We start from the raw sequence: 26687 nt of genomic DNA, 5'->3' as shown, positions 1-26687 counted from the left end.
ACCCCAGGCAGGGCGCCAGCCCACTGCAGGGTGCACACACACACCAAGCACACACTAGGGACAATTTAGAATCGGCAATGCACCTAACCTGCATGTCTTTGGACTGTGGGAGGAAACCAGAACACCTGGAGGAAACCCACGCAGAGACGGGAAGAACATGCAAACTCCATGCAGGGAGGACCGGGGAAGCAAACCCGGGTCTCCTAAGTGTGAGGCAGCAGCCCACCTAATTTTGAATCTGCTTATTCCACTTTTGGGTTGCAGGGGGCTACAGACCATCACAGCAACACAACAGCAGTGAGCAAAGGGCAAACACACCAGCCCTGGATGACTGGGCACCACCTCATGCCAAGACCACCTACAGACACTCTCATTTTACTCTTCTTGGGATAATTTAACCTTGGGATGAGAATTGTAAAACCACAGTACCCAGGAAATTACTGGCAGGGGAAGAACATGCGGAGTCCACACAGACGCCCTGGGGTCCGTGGAGCAGTTAAAATATGTGCTTCCTTGACCTGGTGGGATTTTAATGTTCAGACTAAACAAACAAAATGCATTTATTTGGAGTGCAAAGCTGTGATGAGTCCATAGGGAGAAACCTGACAATCGACTCTGGAAGGCCTGAATTCCAAGGATGGTGAGTTCCGTGACATGAACCCTCTTCCCAGATTAAGGCCTTTCTTCTCTTTATGTCAACAATCATGCCATTTTTGTGTTTCCCACCGTGGTTTTGGCAGATGTCTTATCAGTGACTTGCTGCTTGAAATGCACACTCATATCCCACAGGATAATGCCACATGACACGGATGTTCAATTTTATTAATAGTTGCTCTGTTGCGTTCATCAGAGTTGACATTGCCAGGGCAGCCAGTGTTTGTAATGGTGACATTCCCTTCACAGTTGATGGCAGGCGGCACTCACTTTGACTGTTGTATGCTTTGCTAGCTGTGATCAGCTTCAGAAAACTGAAAATGCGTTCCTGTTGTGTAAATGAGCTCCGTGCATGTTGTGCTGCATGGAAGGAGAATCAAGCTTAAACAATTAAAGAAAAAACAACTAAACACAGACACGGAGTGCAGCGAGTCCGGCAAAAAAACAATTCTCGCAGTTGGAGTGAAGTCGTAATGGTTGGGTTCAAATCCAGCCATTGATTTCTGTTAATTTACTTGAATTTAACTGCTTTCACTGCACACCGTCATTTGAATTAATTCCAAAGTTTAGAGTCTTGGCCTTTGAAGCACCTTGTGTCAAGTTTTTTTCTTGACAAATAAAGACGTGTTTAACATCAAAGTTATTATAAGTGGAAGTAATCAGTGGACAGTTACAGTATGTTTTTTTTTAAAGAAGATTTAACAGGAGCAGCAGAACAGAAACTGAAATTCCAAACAAACCGAAGAAGGTTCTTAAGTTCAGCATGCCATCTTATCTAAGTGTCCGACTTTGACATCAAAGTGCTTCGCTTCAGGACGCCATAATCTTGTGGTTATTTTTTCTCAGCTAATCATAGCAAAAATTAATTTTAGAAACATTTGCCACTTCTCTGATATTTTGCTTTCATAAATCAGCCTAATTAATCTGATCTTTAAAACAGGAAGTCAGGTTTAATATGTGACGGTTTGTGACCTGAGGTTGCAAAAATGGCACACAAGATGTTGGGCAGGCTGCATGCGATCAGTGGTGGTCTCAACACAATGTGATGGAAGGGTATTTACGAGATGTTCTGGTTCACAAGACCCTCATACCACCCTATCCACACAGGGCCACTTTGTGCTTGTAATATCTTCACTCAGTCCTCTATCAAACATTTAATTTTCATCTTTTAGACATACACCTTATTTGTCCCTAGGGAGAACCTTGGTTTTTTTACAGAAGCTCAATCTTGAGGTCCAGAATGGTGCAATCTGCTTCAAAAAAAGGTTATGGCGCCTGGCCTTGTTTGCAGCTGATTTAATGTTCTTTATGAATTTGTTTCAGGGGCTCCAAAGATGAGGTGTACACTATCTGGGACCCAGATGTAGGACACATTGAAGCCGTTTCTCCTGCACACTCCATTCAGACCTTTCTTTGGAGACGTGGCTAAAGACGTTACTCTCCGAGGATCTGGTTGGGTTCTTTCATTCATTCACCATTCTAGTTTTTGGTTTGTTTCCACAAACATGTAATGTGATGGCATTCTGATCAATAAATGTCAACACTGCCACTTAAATCCTCATATTGTAGAAAAAGCATCGTAACGTTTTTATTAATTCAGGCAACAACGGGCAATAGATTTGGGCTTTTTCTGCTTTGTGCTTTAATCACTTTCAGGTACTGATTTTGAGATTGTCTTCATTTTGCAGGAAATCATACTTTCCTTTTTCCAGATATGTTGCTAATATTTTCATAATGAAAAGACAACTCTTCCAGAACATAATCTGATCACAACATGGCCTTCAGTCATCTGCTGGGTCAGCACTGGGACTGGTCTGCTATGGGCAATTTGGGACAACTTGTAAACGCTGTGCTGTGCAGTGAATCATATTCATGCTTAATAAAAATGCGCCCACTCAACAGATGGAGTCTTGAAATTTGTAACTTTTGAAAAGTTGGCTGAACACTTGAATTGCTGGAGTCTAATTTCTATTTGTTTGCAAATGTAATTCCAAGTTTCAGGATTTGTTATTCAAATGCCACGTCCTTGTAGTATGTTGAAAGAAAAAATGAACATGGTAATGAGATGAATATCAGCATTTAATGTTGTTTTTCACTTTTTTTTATGGTTGTTTTAAGTTGCGGTTCATGACAGGTATTGTATACATATACATACATACATACACAGTTCTATATATATATATATATAAAAAAAAACTTAAAACAAAATGTAGTTTTAACTCAGTTAAATAACCAGTGGGGATTACTTTAGCTTGAACACTTGAGTTATGTGAAACCTTAAAGGCATCCAGTTGTTTTTTGTTTAAACCCCCTCCCCACCAAGAGGGCATGTTGTGTCCCCTCCACATTTAGGAGGATAATTGCATTAGTAGTTTGGAGGTGCTTTGGTTCTGCGTTCTCCTGCCTGTTAGCTCTGATCCTCATTTTTTGGCTCTGGATCTCGCTGCTCTGTTCCGGCCTCGCTTTCCTCTGGAATGTCCTGCATCCTTTGGAACTCTGGAAAGAAAGCGACAAACGCAGTTAACATTTGTGAGCTTGGGGAGGGAGGGCTTGAGTTAGAAATTGTGTGGTTTGCTCACAGCCTTTTATGTTTTTTAGTAACTCGAAGGTAAATAATATCTATGCTTCATTCATTGCCCAAAACAGGGTTACAAATGGATGGACGGTTAGAAAGGGTCATAGCCTACCCTGGCAGCAGTGGGTATAGTGGGCCTGGACTTGGTGTCAGTATATACCACAACACACACACCCCACCACACTCGTTCACTGCGTATGTCTTAGAATGTGGGGGAAACCCAACCCAAAATTGGCCTAAACTCCAGAAGCAAAACAGTGGTGTCGCTCAGTGTTTGGGGCTGGGAAATGTTGAAAGGAACTCCATTTTCAAAATGTCTCCCAACTGCGCTGCTGGCAAACTTTGTTGGCATCCCTGCGTTTGGATGTCCAGAACTAAAGATGTTACTGCAGCTAAAGCAAACAAGCTCTTCCGTGTCAAGTTCCCTGTTTAGATGCCTGTGACGGTCAGTGATTCTGTGCTAGCCCACCTCAAGCCCCCAACTGTCCAGAGTGACTGGTGTGGTGTTGTGACGATACTGTTGGTCAGCTAGTAGAGGAGGGCATCCATGTTTTGGAGATCAGGTTTTTCTGTGTTAATGTTTTCTTGAATCATCAATCTCTAGGTTGTTTCATCAGTGTCTGCTTTACTGTTTTTGTTTCTATTGATTGTGAAAAGTAAAGTTACTACTTGATAATTACAGCATACTCCCGTTTCTCCTTAAGGCTTATTCATTGCTACTGCCAATTGTGCCATAAAGATCATTTCTAGAGTAACATGTCTTAGTGTGAGACAAGACACCACCTTGATGATTTGAGCAATTTTACACCAATTTTAGAAAATGTTTGTGAGGTGATTTCCGGACAGATGTCTGCACATGCAAACTCTTTGTTGGGTTGTCTGTCCTTTGTTTCCTTAGGATCTTCAGAGCTGGGGATGTGCGTTTAGTTACAAGTAGTTTAGTGAATGGACGCTGTCCACCAGGAGTGTGTTATACTTCATGAAACTCTGCAGATTTGTCTGCTGTTTCTCAGAAAGGGGGTTTGCAGTGTAAATCTTTTCATCCCACTCCCGCACAGCTTCAAGCTTCCACAAACCTTCAAGATTTCAAGTACAGTATTTTCCACCATTATAAAATTGGCCAATTCTTGAGTAGACTGCATCTTACTTTTTGAACTTGTCTGCGAAATTGTTTTGGTGCACCTCATGCCATGGCTTCATGGCACCCATCTCTCTGATGTAGCTGTACTTGGCAGGTCACGGGCTGTATTTTAAACATCTTGCCTGTGGTTTTGTCCTGGTGTCTTATATTTGAATATTTTAATTGACAATGACATATTTATAAAGTAATCTATTTATGTTACTCTTCCCCATCGCTAAAGGAATCATAACTGCAGGAGAAGTGTTCTGCCATTGACCAAGAGATGGGGGAACGCAGAAGTGTAGTCACAGTAGACCAGCAGGGTGTGGGGATGGTGCAAAAAACACAAAGCTGAGCTGAATGGAGCACCCAGTGTTTGAAGAAAAAGGGCCGCTCACCGCTGTCTGCAGCGTCTCACATTAATGGCTTTTCACTTTCTCAATCCTGAAAGGACAGAGTGGTGAAGACAGTCCAGCACTGCAGTCTGGGTAAAAGTATTTACTCATTTGAGGACAAATGGGTTTCCATGACTTATTTTTGAATATTTTTAGACTGAGAAGGCCACCCCACCCTTGGGTAGCAGTCAGTGTAAAGATGAACAAGTTCAGCCGAGCTTCCTGATGTCTTCAGGTTCTTGAAGCGACTGTCTAGCTGGAGTGAATAAAAGCTTACATGGAATTAAACTGTTGAGACAGGCGACTGTCTGCCCCCCCTGTGCTGTTTGTTACTTTTATAATCCAGAGTGGGGCCACAGACCAGCATCTCTCTGACATGTAACCATGCCAGACGACTGAGCTCTTCAAGGATGACGTATGTTACTGATATGTATTGGTCGATGGTTACAGTATCCTGAGCCATTTCAATTTAAAAAAAAATGTTAAATTGAAGTGTACGCCCCGCATCAAAATCGGACAGGACATGACCTTGATGACATTTTTTATGTTCTTGTTTATTTTGTAGCTGTTACTCAGACCAATTTTTCTTGTGCATCAACAGTTCTCCAGTTTTGACTTTTGGCTCGTATGTTAGGAGCTCGGAGTGCTGCACTGTGTCGTTACCTTGAAAGCACATCAAGTCTGACTGGGTGTTGGCACTCGGGATGAAACACAACCAAACAAAACAACAACTCTCAGTTTACATAGTGGCACCATTGTGTTACTGTTACTACTTAATAGATATTTGTAACGAGTGGAGGCATGTCTTGGGTAAGAGCCTTACACTGAATCAGGCACGGGTTTGTTTATTTCAAATTTGAGTGCTATACTGAAGTAATAACCTTATCAGAGCAGTTACCACGACATTATGTGAGGATTAGAAAGATAAAAAAAAACAAAACGGCGCAATACTTAAGTGAAATGTTTTTTTTGTTCTTCTGGTCAGACCACTTGTCTCTTCTTGCATAGGGGAGCTGTCAGCAGCTAACACATGAGCCACAACTGTTTATTCTAACACTGGTGCTGTTCTGGAACAAGGAGGGGCTTGGACTGTGCTGTGGTTTACAAATGCTTTGTACATGCAGAATTTACAAAAAGAAGGCTGGTGGTATGGTCCATGGATAAATATGACTCCCTAATGCTACTTTTAAATCTGATAATGATGTCCATCACTCAGTAATTGCTAATGGAGTTAACTGTAGCTGTTTAAAAGTCTACTTGGGGTGTATTGTGTATCCCACACCCTCTGAATCCTTTAGCACGTGGCCTCAGCAAAGTACTGAAAGTGCCTTATGGAAGCATTGGCCCACATCAACTCCCACATGTTCTGGTGGCTCTTTAGTCTGGCTGGGTTGGTAATGCCATGGCAGTCCTGCCACCCTTTTTGGAGGCCACTGTATTGAGCTGCACTTAGCACTGTGTTCTTGAAGAAAGCTAGACTGAAATACTAGCAGTCATATATGTATGCAACTGCCATGAAGATTAGCACAGCTCTTAAATCACTGAACCATTGCTTTACCTGCATCAGATAACCACCATGTGCTATCATGAAAGTGAATCTCCCTCTCTCTCCATTGCAGCAGGAGCCTGAACTGCTGATCTACAGCAGGCTTCAGCCATTGTGTAGTGGGATTGACACCATATTCCTCTAAACAGCATAAAATCAGTCAGACTTGTCAGCATAACAAGTGTTGGTCAAATCCTCCAGGCCTGAATCTGCCCATTCTGAAGCGTTAAGTCAGTCACTGGCCAGAGAGTTCTGCATTAGCACTGCATGCTCGGCCTTTTGACCACAGCAGAAGTAGCGTGTCTGTTACTTTCTATGTGTTGCATTAGCAGCTGCCAATGGCTTTCTAGGTTTCTGTCTATGAGGTACAGTAGTGTGTTTTGTTTTTTTTGATGCACTTGCCACACTTGAAGAATACTGCCATGCTCAAAGTCACACCGACCCTTCATCTTGTAGAACACCCAACTGGACATGTGCTTTGATAATAGTGGATTAGCTGCTTTAATCAGAATTGTCTACATAGGATCAATGACTGAACATTCTGTTATTGACGAAAGGCAGCTGTAACTAATACGGGGGAGTCAAAATTATGTTAACATTTGAATGACAAAATTTATTCAGAAAACATACTTCATATGTGCAAGATGATTTACAGGAATGTCTCAACCTGTTTGCCATCATGTTCAACGCATGTGCCATATGTGCCACATAAATTGTGTAGAAGTATAGACATGGTAGTAGCATTAGTGTTAATATAATTTTGGCTCACCCTGTATCGGTTCACAGTAAAATTTTTTAAGGCCTTTTGAGTCAATCACTGAAGAGAAAATCAACTGCAAACTACAACTCTAAGAAAAAGAGGGTGTGATGAAGACATCAAAGCCATTGAATTCTACACGGCACGGTTATCTTCACATAAGGGAACAACAGAGCAGGGGGTGCTGGTGGCAGTGCGTGAAGATCATCAGTACATCTGAGAAAAGAGCAGCAATAGCAGAGACAGCGGCTTAGGGAAGGGGGGTGGTGTGGAGAAACTGAAAAGAATGACAGCAGATAATCGGTGAAATCCGTGTAGAATTAAGTGGTAGGTTGTTTGTTGCCTTGTGCAAAGTGTACCCCTGATGATATCACTCTGCTTGAAATGTTTTATGCCCTCGAGTTAGCACTGGATTCCGTTTTTGCAATTTTAATGTCAATCAAAAAGTAATGTTCAGCCCACACATGGTGTCCTGGGTATGACATTAATCTGCATCCAGCCCTGCTAGTAGGCCCTCCAACCTGCAGGTTGGTGGCAGAATTGGCACTCCAGCCACCATTAAAAACCTCGCCCTGATCCACTCCTTCTGAACTAGGGTGGTGCTGAGGTGTCACCCATCGCATGGCTGCACTCGGGTCCTAATCTGGGATCCTGAGGTGGTTTGTCATGTGGTGGTGTATCAACGTGTGCTGATGACCTCCTCCTCCTCCACACAGGAGTTGTTCTAATAATTGTAACGTGTGCTCAGCGTTATTATCCTGGCTGCACTGAACCCTGCAGTGTCCATGAATTACACGACAAAGGAAACCAAAGGCCAATTACTGTCATGGAGAAATCTGCCACAGAACACACACTGTGCCCACTCTTTGAATCAGAACTTACCTGTTCAAACCCGAGACCCCAGATATTTGGTCTCCACATTTGCGTAGCAATTATGGGAGTAGCATCTTGTATTATTTTAAAAATGGGTAAGAGGGCACATTGATATTTGTACCGAGTATTTGACTTGTGTGTTATTCATAAAAGCAACAACAGCTAAAGGAACTACAAGACAAAGTGGAAGTCACATCTTTGACATTTCATTACAAAACTCCAAATTGAAACTGCAGGAATAAGCATATCAGGAACAGGTTATCTGTGGAAAAAGGGGCTCTTCAGAGGTGTTTCTTTAAAAGACAATGAACAAGAGATGAAGGTGGGCAGCTTGTTCCACTATCACTGCTCAGTAATGTCGCAGTTGTTTAAATTCAAGTGTCTATCCTGCAACACTCTGGAGTTCCTCTGTAATGGTGGTTATTTATTTCTGTTTCAGAGAGATGGCCTGTGTGTGTGTGTGTGTGTGTGTGTGTGTGTGTGTGTGAGAAGATGCCTCTGCAGAGATAGGCACACTTGTGAGCAATTTCCCAATATGTTTGGCATCTCCAATGTGGGTGGAGAAAACTGCCTTTTACCAAAAAAAGACAGGAAATGTCCGTCATTCGCATCAATGTCAGTTCAAAGTAACAATGCGTGACACTGACCACGACTTGTTTTAGAAGGTTGCTAGGATCTATTAAAATCTTGGGCATGCCAGATCATAGTCTCATTACATTTTTATGGGCAGAATTTGGTGAAGGAGCTGTGCTTCTGTCCATATGAGAAGGGGCACCACATTTGTCAGTTTTTATTTTTTTTTTCTGCTTCTTAAATAGTGCATGTGGGATCAGCATTTCTGACAGGATATTTATGGACTTTGATTTTATGTCTTGATGCTCTTCTGTTGCCTCAAAGCATTAATTGTTAAACCTGATCTTTTGCAGGTTAGTTTAAGGGCATTGGTTACCTGAGAAACTGAGCTGGATTTCAACAAATCTTTCTTTCTGGAACAAACAAATCCTGAGCCTTTTCCAGAAAGTAGGATTAGTGAGTTATCATTGTCTTTGGCCTCTCAGTTCACATAATTCTGGCCTTAATCTGTTCCAAAAATGCAGGATTGGATTAATCCAGATTTTCTGGAACAGAATTAGCCCAATTCAGCTTTAACCAGATTTAGCATTAATCCTACTTTTTGGAACAGACCCCTGGTTTCTCTTAGGGTGCAATGACTGAATGTATCCTCTGCTATTCAGTCTGCTCTTGCAGCTCAGACTTGACCAGATACACGCTGGTCTCATAGCTAACTGGTATTAGGGGGGGTTGTCAAGCAGGCAAGCCCGTCCTCCAGTTTGGTAAGTTTAGTCTGCTGTTGCGCTCCTCAGGTCTCTTACTACAGCTCATCTGCCTCTTCACCACATGCAGGGCAGCTGACAGTTTTTTCCTTCAGTTCTGTCAAACTGCCTGCAAAAATCATTCTTGGCAACAATGCAAATGGAGCATTAAGAAACAAAAAAAAAAAAAAAAGTTACACTGACAAAGAAAAGATTGAAATTAAGTGAAGAAGCCCCTAATGTTCAGATACAGATTATTCATTTGATATAAAAGAAATTATGTCTTGTTAGAGCAATTCAGATCCAGACACCCACAGCTGATGTTTTATGAGGCTCAGATAGTTTATGAAGTGTGTGTTTAAGGAGCTCAAATTTAAAGTGGAACAGTCCAGCAACACTTAACTTTAGGAGAACTTGACGCAAATCTACATCCATACCAAAAAAAAATCAAAAAATATTACTCTTAAAATAAAAACAACTGGTTGTTGCCTCTGCTCAAAACATTGGTCCCAGGTCCCCCAAGATGGCAGCTGTGAGATGCTTACTGGGTCTACTGGAGAACAGGACAGCCTTCTCAGCCAAATGTGCCAGAAGGGCTTCTGCCTTCTCAAGTGCCACTTACTTGCACAGCAGCAGGCCCCTCTCTCGTGCTCGCTGCGCTCCCCTACACTCGGCTTTGGCTTTCCCCTGAGCGATCCTGGATGAACCTCTAAGTGTTACCACAGAGAAATTGCTCAAGGATTTGCACCTCTCTGTTTCATGTTCTACGTAGTTTGTAAGCAGCAGCTTATTCAGTTCAACTAATGGAGAACTACGTAACACTCTCTTGGCAACAGTGGCAGAAAGGGCCTCCATGTAAACCAAAAATCCTGAGTTTGAGGCCCACCGCTGCTTCTGTTGTAGTAAGGACAAGCTGTCTGAGAGGAGAGCATTGTCATGAGCAAATTAATCAACAGAGACCACCGACATTTACAAAATCAAAATTAATTATTAATTACCTTTACATGCAAAAGGAACAATGTTCCTAGTGTAGGTTACTATCATTAGCTACCAATGGTAAGAGAAAGAGCAAACAACCACCCAGCTTATTGGCTCAATTCATTTACAGAATTTGTTCTTAGGACATCCAGCTCAGACTTGCAAACCAGGTACCCCTTCGTGGGGTTGATGTGGTTCACACAAGTCAGATTTAGTAATGTGAAATGTAAAAAATTGTGCATCTTTTTCTTCTTCATGCAGAGTGTGATCTTTGATCCCTAATGATAGTTCATGTAAATGAGATGTAAGAGACAAAGAAGATCAGCTGAAGAGAAGGAAGCTTTACAGGGGCTTTGTTAACATCTTTGCCAATTCAAACAACTTCTTGTCCACAGGAAAAAAGACACTGGTAAGAAATGTAACCGAGTTCTACATGAGAGGACACTGACACTGCTCAGCAAATCACAATCAACAGCTAAAAGTACTCGATCAGTGGGCTTTTGGAACACAGGGGTCAGTCACTGATGTACTTTAAGCCATTTAAAACTACGACTGTTTACATTTTTTATAAGGACTTGTGGGGGAGTACACTGTATATGGGGTTTTTTTTTTTTTTTTTTTTTTTTATTATTAGTGCAGCATTGCTCATTTCTTTTGTTTAGTGGAGGATTACCTGTTATTTAAAAATATATTTAAAAAAATGTAATACCATACACCCTAAACCAAATGAATACATTATTTTATATATAAAATTCGCACTTCAAAACTTCATTTCGTTTCAGGGGGCTGTTTGAATTGTTCGAAGTCCAAATCAATTTTTACCATTTGAAATAATGGAAAGTGACTGTTCCCAGACCATAACCATTTCAATAAATTTAAACAGCAAATACACATTATTTAAGGTAAAAATAACAAATTAAAACATGAAAACAATAAATGTAATACACAAATACTGTATAATATGAAATATACAGACGCTGCAGCTCGGTGCACTTCCTTTTGGCACTTTGTTTGTTCTTTTGTGTATTTGTTGCTGTTTGTCATAACGACATTCTGTTGGGTGAACAATGTCTACAGCCAGCATGATCTCCTAAAAATAGAACTATGCAGTGAGTGGACTGTTACAGCCGAGTTCCTCTGCTTCCACAACATACTAGCGGACACAGCCAGGTAACCGATGCTCCCCAAGCATTAACCTCCCCAGAGGTAGGAGACAAAGGCAGCAAAGGACGAGAGGTAGAGGCAGGGCTGGCATACTGGCGAGGCTATGGAGGTGGCCACACAAGCCCCTCTTCCTAGTATTTTTCTCTCCAACACAAGATCCCTCACAAATAAGATGGACAAACTAAAACTGCAGGTTGCAGCGAATAAGACCGTTAAGGATAGTTGCATTCTGATAATACACAAACCTGGCTTCATTCACTCATTCTGGATACAGCTATCGGGTTATGCCTGTATGTCAACAACAGCTGGTGTACCAACACTAAGACTGTACACAACACATGACGTTTATGCATAAATGCCATCTGTTGCTGACTGCGTGAACAGTTCGAACATAAAGGCATCGTATAAACTCCAGATCATATTTCTCTCAAATTTAGCATTCGAACTCCGGAACTTTCAAAGTTAGAATCGTTCAAAGTACGAGGCACCATATAATGTTAAAATAGTAACATTCTCAAGCCTGGGCACAGAGGGCTCCAGCCTATCTCGGTATTTTCTGGTATAAGGCAAGAACCAAGTGGTTCCACCTCTCCCTTTCTTTCATTGGTGAAGAGTTCAGTCTTCAGTTCAGAAGCACAGTGTTGTGTTCCTATTTATTTATGATACATGCTGATTTTTCTGCAAGTATCAGTTTGATGATATTTTAGCAAAAAAAAAAATGCATGTGCTTTGCACATTATGAATATACAACTGGACAAGTGACATATGGATTATACAACATAAGCAAAGTGAGATTTTTTTTCTTTTTTTCCATGGATGTCTTTCACATTGCTTTCCATTGTACAGCATCGGTCACCACTGGCTTGAATTGTATTGTATAACCTTTTGTTCTGCATAAAAACATGTTTAAAAATATATATTTTTGGTTGGGGTATATGATTAAAGCCATTGTGAACCATCTGTTCTTAAAAACACTATAAAACAATCACCTCATTTTCAATGTACATACAGTACATCTTGCGCTTGTTTTAATTTTGTAGCAGTGGTGTACTTCATGTTCTTGAAGGATATACTACTTCAATCATACAAAAAAAAATTTGCAAGAAAGTTTTCTTGAAGTCTCCAAATTACTTGACTATCTCCCTAACTTTCTATTTCTCCTCAATAGTATCAATGTTGCTGTAGTTTTTAAAAAAAAAAAAAAAAGAAAGTTAACCTCTGGGGCTGGATGAACGGGCCGACAATTCATCTGCATCTTCTTCTTCAGAATTCAATTCTGGGTCACTTTCTCCAGGTAGCATCTCTGAATGGTCAGTTTCTTCAGAGCCTTCACCAGCAGGCATTGTACCTGCAGTGCTGGGGTCATCTTCACTTCCTCTGCGTAGTCCAATGTCCTAAAGGAGGAACAGGTGAAGGCGTTAAAAGGGGTAGTAGTGCCAGCCATTAATTATTTGTTTCCAGCAATAAAAAAAAAAAAAGCACACACAATGGAGTCAGGCTTATAGTATGGTATGGTACTGTAAACACACTTCCTGGGGAAAGCTCATATTAACCCAAAAGGACAGACATGGATTTTTGGGAGATATTAAGGCCTAATTAGATAACTTAAATCCACAGCTCTGCTGAGCTTTAAGCCAAAAAGTAATGGCAGCATTTTTGATTTGGTAGTTTGCAAAACCTACCAAATAACTAATAACAGAAATAAAGGAAATTCTGCACAGCTGTCAACCAGGAAAAATGATTACAATAGAACCTCCATATCCCCGCATTCACTTAATCTGCCATTTGCTGTGACCCAAAAATATCAAATGGATAATTAAATAAAAACAAATGCAGCATTCCACACTCAGTGCGTGGTGACAACCCAGCGTGTGCCAGCAGTGTGTGGGGGCCAAGCCTATGTGTCGGATATCATTAAAAACCAGACTTACACGTCAAATACAGTAAAAACCAGCCTTTAGCCTACAGTTTTCTCACTGTCTGCATTTGTACTATGTATTTTATTTTTAGTTAATGTTAGTAATGCCTTATTGTGTATAATTTATTCATTACCACTTTATCATAGGTATGTACAGTACTGTGCAAAAGTTTTAGGCAGGTGTGAAAAAATGCTGTAAACAAAGAATGCTTTCAAAAATAGAATTGTTAATCAGTCAACAAAATGCAGTGAATGAACAAAAGAGAAATCTAAATCAAATCAATATTTGGTGTGACCACCCTTTGCCTTCAAAACAACATCAATTCTTCTAGGTACATTTGCACACAGTTTTTGAAGGAACTCGGCTGGTAGGTTGTTCCAAACATCTTGGAGAACTAACCACAGATCTTCTGTGGATGTAGGCTTCCTCACATCCTTCTGTCTCTTCATGTAATCCCAGACACACTCGATGATGTTGAGATCAGGGCTCTGTGGGGGCCATACCATCACTTCCAGGACTTCTTGTTCTTCTTTACGCTGAAGATAGTTCTTAATGACTTTGGCTGTATGTTTGGGGTCGTTGTCCTGCTGCAGAATAAATTTGGGGCCAATCATACGCCTCCCTGATGGTATTGCATGATGGATAAGCATCTGCCTGTATTTCTCAGCATTGAGAACACCATTCATCCTGACCAAATCTCCAACTCCATTTGCAGAAATGCAGCCCCAAACGTTCAAGGAACCTCCACCATGCTTCACTGTTGCCTGCAGACACTCATTATTGTACCGCTCTCCAGCCCTTAGACAAACAAACTGCCTTCTGCTACAGCCAAATATTTCAAATTTTGACTCATCAGTCCAGAGCACCTGCTGCCATTTTTCTGCACCCCAGTTCCTATGTTTTTGTGCATACTTGAGTCGCTTGGCCTTGTTTCCACGTCAGAGGTATGGATTTTTGGCTGCAACTCTTCAATGAAGACCACTTCTGGCCAGACTTCTCCGGACAGTAGATGGGTGTACCTGGGTCCCAATGGTTTCTGCCAATTCTGAGCTGATGGCACTGCTGGACATCTTCCGATTTCGAAGGGTAATACGCTTGATGTGTCTTTCATCTGCTGCACTAAGTTTCCTTGGCCGACCACTGTGTCTACGATCCTCAACTTTGCCAGATTCTTTGTGCTTCTTCAAAAGAGCTTGAACAGCACATCTTGAAACCCCAGTCTGCTTTGAAATCTTTGTCTGGGAGAGACCTTGCTGATGCAGTATAACTACCTTGCGTCTTGTTGCTGTGCTCAATCTTGCCATGACATGACATGAAACTGTCTCCACAACCTCACCTTGGTAGCAGAGTTTGGCTGTTCCTCACCCAGTTTTAAGCCTCCTACACAGCTGTTTCTGTTTCAGTTAATGACTTTGTTTCAACCTACGTGTGACATTGATGATCATTAGCACCTGTTTGGTATAATTGGTTGATCATACACCTGACTAGAATCCTACAAAATCCCTGACTTTGTGCAAGTGTACCTATAAGAATTGATGCTGGTTTGAAGGCAAAAGGTAGTAACACCAAATATTGATTTGATTTAGATTTTTCTTTTGTTCGCTCACTTTGCATTTTGTAAATTGATAACCATAAACAATCATTATTTATATGTATGAAAGCATTCTTTGTTTACAGCATTTTTTCACACCTGCCTAAAACTTTTGCACAGTACTGTATGTAAACAAATTACTGATATATAGGCCTTGCTACTATCTGTGGTTTAAGTCATTCACGGCAGGTCTTACATACTATATTATCACCTGTGGATACGGGGAACTACTGCATTCTAAGTCAACACTGGAGCTTTACAGAAACGAGAAGCCTCATTCCACTCTGTGAGCTTCTGTAATGCTGCCATTATTATCGAGTCTAACAGAAACAGCAGTTCATGTGATCACAGGTTCCCAAATGGAGCCTTTTATTTGGTCATTTGGAGTAAAATGTCCAGATTAAGAAAAGATCTATATATACACACACAAGACACTAAGACTGCTTATCCGAGTTAATTTTCAAATGGTCTGAAACCTTTGGTAGTCAATTTAGTACTGAATACAAGTGATTAGTAATAGATATGTAAATGTTTCCATTTTACCTTTTGGGAAACCCGCGTTCTTAAAACAAACACTAATCACACTTACGCCACATAGGCTATACTGTGCAACAGAGCTATTAATTAATCCAGTTACCTGACGGGTGAGATTTCATGTATCATCACATAAACCCAGTTTAAATCAGACTGACCATTTTGGTCAGCGCTAATATAAGAAATAGTCCACAGAGCTGCTAAACTTTGTAATTGTAATGACTGATTCTGTGAAACCCCAGGATCAAGAAGGTTTAGAAAATGGATGGAAAACCCCACCTATGCTAAAAAATAGGCTCAGGGCATAAGACAGAGGACAGTACAGAGCATGAGGTTTGTCACTTCCTCATACAGCTATGTAAAACTGCATGATGTGGTGGTCTCACGATACTGTGGCTCTGTATATTCTTATTTGGCAGCTGCTGTTAACAGCTTAGGTGTTCAGTTTTTGATGGGGCAGTTTGTTTTTAAATTTAATGGATGCTCCTCTATGGAATCTTCTTTTTTGACCTAGGCACTATAGCTTTGTGTTTAAATATGTCTATGTTGTGGTGGGAACACATTTTTTAAAAAGCCTGAGAGAGACTGATTTTTAAATCAGTCCATAGCATGATAAAAGACAAGTAGCAAAGCAAACAGCACATGAAAAATGTTTAAAAGTTGATTGGATTCATATTCATTTTCATAACCTGCAGTCATTTTTTGTGTGAGCATTTATCAAATCATTCTTTGAATTATAATTAAACTGTGATTACAGCAGATTACCCTGCCCCCCAAACTGAATGACAACTCTTTTCTGGTTCAGAATTGGATGCTTATGCTTTACCTTTCTCTCTCTCTCTTCAACATTAAAGGAATATTTAATTCTTTCCTCTGCTGTTTTGAGTAGTGATAATTAAATATTAAACATCTAAAAAAAATACTGTAGGTCTAAAATCAACATTGAGTAGTCAATAATGATGTTTACAGAAACTTGCAATTAAGTACTGTTTACCTGTAACATACTGTGCTATATAATAAACACACAGACGCACATCATAGTATAATAGTCTTAGGCACTTACTTACATAGTTCACAAAAATATTTGGAATATTTGGAAATGGAAGGCCACAGGCACAGTTGCTATTAAACCCAGGTCTGGCAGGCCAAGAAAAATACAGGAGAGGTATATGTGCAGGATTGTGAGAATGGTTACAGACAACCTACAGATCACCTCCAAAGACCTGCTAGAACATCTTGCTGCAGATGGTGTATCTGTACATCGTTCTACAATTCAGCGCAATTTGCACAAAGAACATCTGTATGGCAGGGTGATGAGAAAGAAGCCCTTCCTGCACTCACGCCACAAACAGATTCGCTTGTTGTATGCAAATGCAAATTTAGACAAGCCAGATTAATTTTGGAACAAAGTGCTTTGGACTGATGAGACACAAATTTGAGTTATTTGGTCATAACAAAAAGAGCTTTGCATGGCGGAAGAACAACACCGCATTCCAAGAAAAACACCTGCTACCTACTGTCAAATTTGGTGGAGGTTCCATCATGCTGTGGGGCTGTGTGGCTATTTCAGGACTGGGGCCCTTGTTAAAGTCGAGGGTCGGATGAATTCAACCCAATATCAACAAATTCTTCAGGATAATGTTCAAGCATCAGTCACAAAGTTGAAGTTACACAGGGGTTGGATATTCCAACAAGACAATGACCCAAAACAGAGGGAGAAGTACAATGTTCTGGAATGGCCGTGGCCGTCACAGTCCCCCGGAAATTTATGGGATGATTAGAAGCAGGCTGTCTGTGTTCAGCAGCCATCAAATTTAACTGAACTGGAGACATTTTGTATGGAAGAATGGTCAAAAATACCTCCATCCAGAATGCAGACACTCATCAAAGGCTACAGGAGGTGTCTAGAGGCTGTTATATTTGCAAAAGGAGGCTGAACTAGGTATTGATGTAATATCTCTGTTGAGGTGCCCAAATTTATGCACCTAATTTTGTTATGATGCATATTTTCTGTTAATCCAATAAACTTAATGTCACTGCTGAAACACTACTGTTTCCATAAGGCATGTCATATATTAAAAGGAAGTTGCTACTTTGAAAGGTCAGCCAATGATAAACAAAAATCCAAAGAATTAAGAGGGGTTCCCAAACTTTTTCATGACTGTATTTAAAATGTTCTTAAAGAAAGAACTAGCCTAGCAATAGACTACTTTCCAGTTAAAAAACCTGAGCTCTTTGCAGTTATGTAGCCCAGAGCTCAAGTAATCAAATATAACAAACAGCTGCCAATACCCAGTGACAGAATGTATAGGTTGGACCAAAGTGACTAACTGAAGCAAACTGCTGTGTAGCAAAGATGATGACGACTAGACAAGGGACAACGTACTAAAATGGTGAGGTTGTGGTAGGTGTGAGGGTGACGTCTGATCAGTCCCAGCAGGATTCTCTCGCTTGACAAATGACCCCAAACACATGGCTAAAATTATTAATTTAAAAAAACACTATCTGTAGCAAAAAGAGGTATAGAGGATCCTGCAGCAGTTGGTATGGCCCACACAGAGCCGTTACAGTGCATCCGGAAAGTATTCACAGCGCATCACTTTTCCCCACACAGCCTTATTCCAAATTGGATTAAATTCATTTTTTTCCTCAGAATTCAAATATAACACCCCATAATGACAACATGAAAAAAGTTTACTTGAGGTTTTTGCAAATTTATTCAAAATAAAAAAAATTGAGAACGCACATGTACATAAGTATTCACAGCCTTTGCCATGAAGCTCAAAATAGAGCTCAGGTGCATCCTGTTTCCCCTGATCATCCTTGAGATGTTTCTGCAGCTTAATTGGAGTCCACCTGTGGTAAATTCAGTTGATTGGACATGATTTGGAAAGGCACACACCTGTCTATATAAGGTCCCACAGTTGACAGTTCATGTCAGAGCACAAACCAAGCATGAAGTCAAAGGAATTGTCTGTAGACCTCCAAGACAGGATTGTCTCGAGGCACAAATCTGGGGAAGGTTACAGAAAAATTTCTGCTGCTTTGAAAGTCCCAATGAGCACAGTGGCCTCCATCATCCGTAAGTGGAAGAAGTTCGAAACCACCAGGACTCTTCCTAGAGCTGGCCGACCATCTAAACTGAGCAATCAGGGGAGAAGGGCCTTAGTCAGGGAGGTGAACAAGAACCCAATGGTCACTCTGTCAGAGCTCCAGAGGTCCTCTGTGGAGAGAGGAGAACCTTCCAGAAGGACAACCATCTCTGCAGCAATCCACCAATCAGGCCTGTATGGTAGAGTGGTCAGACGGAAGCCACTCCTTAGTAAAATAAAAGGCACATGGCAGCCCGCCTGGAGTTTGCCAAAAGGCACCTGAAGGACTCTCAGACCATGAGAAAGAAAATTCTCTGGTCTAATGAGACAAAGATTGAACTCTTTGGTGTGAATGCCAAGCATCACGTTTGGAGGAAACCAGGCACCGCTCATCACCAGGCCATTACCATCCCTACAGTGAAGCATGGTGGTGGCAGCATCATGCTGTGGGGATGTTTTCCAGCGGCAGGAACTGGGAGACTAGTCAGGATAAAGAGAAAGATGACTGCAGCAATGTACAGAGACATCCTGGATGAAAACCTGCTCCAGAGTGCTCTTGACCTCAGACTGGGGCGACGGTTCATCTGTCAGCAAGACAACAACCCTAAGCACACAGCCAAGATATCAAAGGAGTGGCTTCAGGACAACTCTGTGAATGTCCTTGAGTGGCCCAGCCAGAGCCCAGACTTGAATCCGACTGAACATCTCTGGAGAGATCTTAAAATGGCTGTGCACTGACTCTTCCCATCCAACCTGATGGAGCTTGAGAGGTGCTGCAAAGAGGAATGGGCGAAACTGGTCAAGGATAGGTGTGCCAAGCTTGTGGCATCATATTCAAAAAGACTTGAGGCTGTAATTGCTGCCAAAGGTGCATCGACAAAGTATTGAGCAAAGGCTGTGAATACTTATGTACATGGGATTTCTCAGTTTTTTTATTTTTAGTAAATTTGCAAAAATCTCAAGTAAACTTTTTTCACGTTGTCATTATGGGGTGTTAGCAGCAAGTCTTCAGCTTACCACACAAGTACCTCTGCAAGGTTCATGCAAGTGGACCTAACAGAATGATTTCAGTTTGTAAGGTAAAGGGGTTCTTGTTTTCAATTTTTTTTGTTTAAATTTACCAGAAGGTGCAGTTATAGATTAATAAAAACTATTCAATGCACTAATTTTGAAATCATTCCCACTTTCACAAGTGCCCAAGACACACATGCAGACTGTAAACTTAAAATACAATATATTTAAGCAACAATTCACAGCAAACTAAATATTTTATGATAAAATATTAAAAACAGAATTATGCTTGTCTTGTGATGCAGAACTGGATTAAGGGGGCTTGATATTATTAGTGTTGATGTCTTAGTGTCCATTTTACTTATCAATAATTACATTTTCACCATTTAAATGATATACTGGAAATTCAAATTTTAATTAGTCAAAATCTTATTTCATGTTCTAACAATGTCAATAGGAAAGGTCCCTCAGTGTTCACTCTCCAGAATACAATTGTAGGTATCTCTAATTACAGTTGTGTCTAGTTTGATTTTATTTGCAGATATCAAAAATTGGAACTAGCCAGAAACATTAAAAACAATTTTGTTCTTTGTGCCCATGTGACTTGAACTTTTAATTTAATCAATCAAGTTAATTTTTTATTTAAACTGTACACTTTCTAACATCACAATTCTTGTGATTCCATCTACAAAACAGTCTTTTTTGTTAATCTTGATATTTGCCAGTCATTTTGTAGGACTAAACATTTCATCCTTTACTAGTCCTTCACACTACCAAAGCACTTCATTTAATGGAATCTGTAAAATTTCAAATTAGCAGCATGAATTTTGTGAAGATTAAGCAGGTATCTTCAACTTTACAAATACCAAAGTTATTTTATTTTACATTCCGTATATTAATTTGCCCTGGACAGCTGTAGTGTTAAGTGAAGTGTGATTTAGAAGGAAATCGAACAAACGAACGATGAACTGGCGGTCTATATGCGCACTAGAGCGAATGTAAAACGAACTTTGGAGTGAGTACTAATTCACTTGTTGACATTGCACACAAACCAGAATTGTGCATAAGTTTCATTTTTGATAACTCATTTTCTTGGACTCCACCAATGCTAAACAAGTCCTCTTCAGTTCTTTCCATGTCTCCTTGTGTTGCAACCCTTCATTAATGTTGCAGCTGCAATGGTGCCATGATAGCAATTTCATCAGTCAGACTATACTTTTTTGGTTAAATTATTTTTTAAGGATTTAGACAAATTAGATCTCATTTTACACCATCAAGATATCGGACTGGTAAGATGATGAAATGTTTAGCCTATCCTGTATGAGCCAGGAAGTCCCAATGAAGATCTGCAGTAGATTGAAGATGACAAACAAAAAAAAAATCAATTGGAAACAACAAAAAGGTAAAGCCTGGACTTACTGCGACACTGAGAACAACTGCCAACTGGTGGTGCACATGTCAAAAACATTCAAAAAATGCCTATCAAGGAAGAATGGGCTTATTGCTGCTGCCACTGAAAAACAAACATGTCTGACAACAAGCAAACTTGGTTGCTCTCTAGGCTGTCACTTGTGTTGCAAAGGACAATCTTCCAGCTATCATTAATTATGCAATTCTGGAGATATTTTTGCCATTTTCAAAATTCAAATGAAAGGAGGGATCAAAGCCAGAAGAACCAAACAGGCAGATTACATCAGTGTCTGCTTTCAGAAAGTCTTCATATGGGGGTCTTTACAGCCAATCGAAGCACTACAGTAAAGGGCACATTTTTAAAATTTTATCTTCCCATGCCAAGTATTTTAAAACTTTTTTTCCCCCCTTAACCTGAAAGGCAATTAACAAACTAAATGGCTACAGACAATCGTGTCACTTTATCTTATTTTACTCCAGCATTTCTATCATACTGGTTGTGTTTACATGAGTACTCCACCCGCGCCAGTCAATGTGAATAGAAACATGAACATGTATGTATGTATGTATCTGATAATGCCGAGAATCTGCACAAATATTCCTCAAATGTATAAATAATATTGTCTGAAATTAGATCCTTTATCACTTGAAAATTGATGCATTTGGTAAGTTTTAAGTCTTTAGTTTTATATTTGCTCTGATCCCCTACAGACCACCTTTATAAGCTGATGAGGGAGACATTTTTTGTAAATTAGAAACAATCCTTCACTTAACACGTCTCTGAGGCAAATATTACTTGCTATAATTGAGAAAACTTTAGTTTGACTTCAAAAATTCCAAACTTATTCTTTTAAGGGATTACATGGACATAACATTCTTATCCTTTACAGCAGAGGAACAATTATAAAGGCAAATGCTATGAAACTGTTCAAAGCCCATAACGTTCCAGTAAAAATGAATATGGAGCACTGTATCCTGTTCTTGCCACCAGACTACCCATTTAAAAAAAAAAAAAAAAAAAGCAATACTAATATTTAAAACTGCTACTTAATCTAACCTTCGTATAGTTGGGATGATGTCAGAGAAAAGAGGCATTGCTAACCTAATATAATTAATGAACCCAGTCGGGTTCTCTGTGGCACAGGCAGCAGGAGGACTTTGCATCACATCTGCACTTAAAATGGTGACCTAACCTTTTAAACTCTGCCTCATTATTTTATGAATAATATACAAACAATAATGTAGAATTTTAAAAAAAATAATGCATAAAATCATTAATTTAATAGCTGCTGCTATAGTGTTTTGCCATTAAAATGCCATATTACATACCCTGATGCCAAGTTGTAATGATTTTCTTTCTTCCCTCAAAGATGGACGAATTGTTGCATTACAGCACCGTTGGCTTTACTGAACGTCCTAATTCAAATGCATACAATTTAACGGATAGACTTTACTAAATAAGTGGGGTGTTTCAACATCCAAGTAACACATTACACTTTGTATGTTTTCCACTTTCTATATTTTAGGTTTTTTTTTTTCTGTAAAGATGTTTGAGTCTGGCAAATACTGATATTGTAGTTTGGATACAGATTTTTTTATTTTCTTTACCAGTTACTAGGGGGCTTTGCCCCTGTGGACATGTTGGACCCTGACACCGACAGGCTGACACAGAAAGTCTTGAATCACACACGGTTATTTACAACCCTTTCCCCAAGACAACACACAATGTACAAATCACCATAAACTCAGTCTCTCTTGGCTCCTCACTGCTTCTTCGGCCGCCTACAACTCCTCACTGGCAAGCTCCGTCCTTCTTCCACCCGACTCCGGCTTCCTGACTGGAGTGAGGTGGCCCCTTTTACCCAGTCCCCAGATGTGTCACAGGTGCTCACTGATTAACATCTGGCAGCACTTCTGGGTGTGTCGGAAGTGCTGCATAATCTAGTCCAGGGGCTATCCAGGTGCCCCCTGGCGGCAGTGGCCCCTGTACAACCCAGGGGCGCTACCCCCTTGGGGCCCAGGAAAAACACTGCCCTCTTTCTGGTACTTCCGGCATCCCGGTGGGGCAAGGTCCCTGGACATCTGTCACACGCCCTACTCGCTTCGCACACCAAGACCCCCGGCCTCCACTACGCATTTCTGCCGCTCGCATATGTGGATTTCACTTTCACCAAACAACAAATCTTAATTCTCACAGATACGCCTCTTCATTGGGAAGAAACACTACTTTTCCCTGATGGCAACATGAAGTAGATGATTTACAAGTCAAAGACTTAAACTTTAAAGCCTTACAATATCTACATACTTCTGTCATGTCACCTATGTCCATATATTCGATCTCTTTTTGCTGTTCCGTTATTTCACCAAGTAATAATTTTCATTTGTTAGTGCAAATGCGATCTTTACTATCATTTTTTTTTGAGACTTTCGCGCCAACGTTTTGAATTCTTTACAACGTTCTACATTGTCATCTACTCTTTGTCTTTTATTTTTCCGGCCCCAGGCATGGTTAAATCTCTTGGCACAAAGTCTCGTCTTCCGGGACATGAAAGTATCTCTCTGAAAAAGTCACGTCTCGTCCCAGGATTTTTTTTATTATGATAGAGAGATAAATGTCTGTCCTTTATTTTGACGGATAGAACATGAATAGTGAGGAAAGGATGATGAAGTTATAAGCCAGTTAATTCTAAGTATCAGAAAACAGCCAAAAAATGAGTCAGAGTTTAAAGGGTTATCACTTTCCAGTTGCTCAGTGACAAAGAGTTTCAGTTCCTGCAAAATTTCCTTCATGATGTCAACTTGGGCTAGCAGGAAAGCACCACACTCTCCAGTTCAAGCATCTCACAATGCTTGCTACAGTTAAAGTGGGCAGAGGACAAGCTGGAATGGAAGTGAAAATCTAATTTTTAAAACTTCTTTCACCACTCAAATGCGTAATATTTGCTTATACTTCAAAGTTCAAGTTAATTAGATCACCAGTTTAACATAATTAAAATAGGTTTGTGGTGCCTTCTGCAATTATCCTGCTATACCCAAGCAGGGCTACAACAGAGATGGTGGGGGGGGGGGGGGGGGGTCTGAAATCATACCTGTCTTGTTGTGCTAGCCAGATCCACTACAGTTGGCAGACTGAACTTGCGGACAAGGCCCGACTTTTTGGTGCTGCCTTGTTGCAGACGGATCCTGTCCAGCTGGGCTTGCAGGCTGGCACACTGCTCCCGAGTCTCCCGCAGCTGTTTCTCGAGTTCTGCCCGGGACTTCTCACTTTCCCGAAGGCGAGCTTCACTGCCTCTAGTTCTGCTCAGTTCATCTTGAAGAAGTGCATGTTGTCGTTGCAGAAGTACCAACTCTGATCCCATTCCAGACTCCAGACCACCGGAAAGGGAGCGAGTCAGCTTGTCTCGTCCCCTCTCGCTCCCAACGTTAAGGCCCACGGTTGGCAGTTCTCTTTGGCACAATTCCACTACCGAGTCTTGTTGCACAACAGCACCCTGAAATTTTTAAAAGATGTGTGAGAACTCTTGATTTAAAACACAATTCAACATTAGAAGTGATAAATACCATGACAACAATTTCATATTTTGCCTCATTTTGAGTATTGTTAAGATCTAATAATGAACTGCACTGATATCAAAGATTAAATGAGTCTGAAAAATGTTCCTCTAACCTGTTTAGCTTTGCTTTGTAACTTTCATTTTTTAAGCAGCATCGCAAATGGAGAATATGAAAGTGAAATACAGAGATCCTAATAACAATGGAACACCAAGACACTTATGAATAATACACAAACCTGCAAGGCATGCAGCTGTCGATCCAGGTTCAAAAGGCTCCGCAGGACCTCCTTCACAGGGTAAGGAATAAAAGAAGACCATAATTCAAAATAATGAATGAAAAGGTTTTCAACCAAACAAGTTAAAATTCCCAGTTTTTATCTTCTTAAGAGTTGTTAAATTGCTGAATCTCCTTTTTTTGTACTTGTATACTAAACAGACGGCAGTTCCTACCCATTCTAGTGTTGGGCTCCATGGGGGAGGCGCCTGGTTGCTTAGTTTTTGCAGTTTAAATTATTAGACTGACCTACCTGACCCACAAATACTAACCTTAAAAAAGTTAGTCGGGGTGGTGCATAGTGGCCTATAGGTCCCTAATGTTAATGTCCCCTTTGGGTGCCTAATGTTAAAAATGAAAATCCGATTTGCATCAGGATAATAGAAAAGGGTGCTAGCCGTCCGTGCAAGCCAAGTATGCCCTTAAAATAGCTTTAAGATGTTATTTGATGGCCAGACATTTCCATGTTGTCCACGATCTCTTGTGTGTATATCAGTGTTAATCTGTCAGTGTTCTAGGTATGCATTAGTCAAAATAAAAATCAATGGAGTGAACAAAAAGTGAATTACTTTTCATGCACTGTATATCAAAGCAGCCAGCCAAATAAAATAAAAAGTCTTTTAACGTGTATGACCAACCAGCTTGTTGTAGACTGGCACTCAATAACTATGCTTCAAATGAAGAAATGATTGTGGTAACTCACCTCACTGGATGTTCTGGCTCGCACATTACCATTCCGATCCTGCCAGAATGTAGAAATGAAAACATTTAGAGCCCTCATGAGATCAAAGTTTTCTCAGCCAGAAGCTATGCAACTGCTTAGATTTTCTTATAAATAAGATTGATCAACTTCATGTTTTGTCATCACTGAAAGGATGAGTTAAGATGAAACAACGGAGATTTAAAAACATGTAAAAAATATGAGAGAACTGGTAGTCTTTCTGGTATAGTAACAGGGGCCCTCGGCTTTGAAAAGGGAGGCCGACAGTTCAATTCCAAGCTCCAGCTCACTACATCATGCTCAGCAAGTCACTTAACATGCCTGCCTTTGCCCCAGATGGAACAGTGCTTCATATACATAGGTGCCATATAAAATAAAAAGTGACCGGTGATAGTTGTTCATGCAATTGTCTCACAGCTCCAACAGACTCGCTCTAATTCTCTGCTCATGTTCATGTGGGCTTTCTCAAACTCTCCAGTTTCCTCCCACATCCACAAATTAATTGGCCCAGTATGAGTGAACTTTGGTGCGTGTGTGTAAGTTTGCTCTGCAATAGACTGGTGGCCCAAGTAGCTGTGATTCACTATGACTGAAGTTTATGAAATTGAAAGGTGGATGGACAGCCTCCCGAGCCTTAGGCAGATTGAGCTCACAGCATGGAGATGTGTAGGCAGAGAGAGCAGCAGTAACCTTAGCGATCATGCCAACCAGTCAGACGATTCAGTGGTTTTTCATCAACATACAGTCATCAGGCTAATTGCTCTCACCTTCTGTCCAGTTGATGAAAGTGTCTTGCACAAATCATTAGTTCCATTAACTTCCATTTCTTCTCCATCTACAAATGGGACAGAATCACTGTTATCTAAAAGAGATATCCCATCCGACAGTAAAGTCGTGAGGCAAATAAACACTATATAGGTTTCATTCGAAACACAAACACAGTTCATTAATAGCTACAGTTGGAGGCTAAGGAAAATCCTTCAAAAGTACATTTAAATAAATAATTAGCTCCCTGCCATTTTAGTGATGGTGCTGCTGACTCACTTGAGGAAGGACTGGCCTCTCCTTCTGGAGCCTCTCTCTGATTCTGGTCCTCATTTAGAATGCTGGCAGATGCATCCACTCCGGGTCCGACTAGCAAATCACAAAGCCTATCCACTGTAAAGATATTACAAACACAACGTGAAATTAATACAGAAGACATTG

At 40.5% G+C, this 26687-nt stretch overlaps 2 protein-coding genes across 9 annotated transcripts in view; one reads left to right on the top strand and one right to left on the bottom strand.

Annotated features, from left to right (window-relative positions):
* gba (glucosidase, beta, acid) overlaps positions 1–2732 on the top strand; it is a 77422-nt gene extending 74690 nt beyond the window's left edge. For all 5 annotated transcript variants that reach the window (XM_028795077.2, XM_028795075.2, XM_028795079.2 and 2 more), the window contains one exon: positions 1978–2732. In XM_028795077.2, coding sequence (XP_028650910.1) covers positions 1978–2083 — 106 coding nt within the window. In that variant the 3' untranslated portion in view covers positions 2084–2732. The remainder of the gene's footprint in view (positions 1–1977) is intronic.
* arhgef1a (Rho guanine nucleotide exchange factor (GEF) 1a) overlaps positions 2716–26687 on the bottom strand; it is a 260502-nt gene continuing 236530 nt past the window's right edge. For all 4 annotated transcript variants that reach the window (XM_028795071.2, XM_028795072.2, XM_028795074.2 and 1 more), the window contains 7 exons: positions 26526–26639; positions 26249–26316; positions 25464–25502; positions 24723–24773; positions 24022–24423; positions 12592–12769; positions 2716–3150 (listed from right to left, as the gene is read on the bottom strand). In XM_028795071.2, coding sequence (XP_028650904.1) covers positions 3062–3150; positions 12592–12769; positions 24022–24423; positions 24723–24773; positions 25464–25502; positions 26249–26316; positions 26526–26639 — 941 coding nt within the window. In that variant the 3' untranslated portion in view covers positions 2716–3061. The remainder of the gene's footprint in view (positions 3151–12591; positions 12770–24021; positions 24424–24722; positions 24774–25463; positions 25503–26248; positions 26317–26525; positions 26640–26687) is intronic.

This window comes from Erpetoichthys calabaricus, chromosome 2 (genome assembly GCF_900747795.2).
Source record: "Erpetoichthys calabaricus chromosome 2, fErpCal1.3, whole genome shotgun sequence".
Classification (NCBI taxonomy): domain Eukaryota; kingdom Metazoa; phylum Chordata; class Cladistia; order Polypteriformes; family Polypteridae; genus Erpetoichthys; species Erpetoichthys calabaricus.
This window is presented reverse-complemented; position numbering and strand designations above follow the sequence as displayed.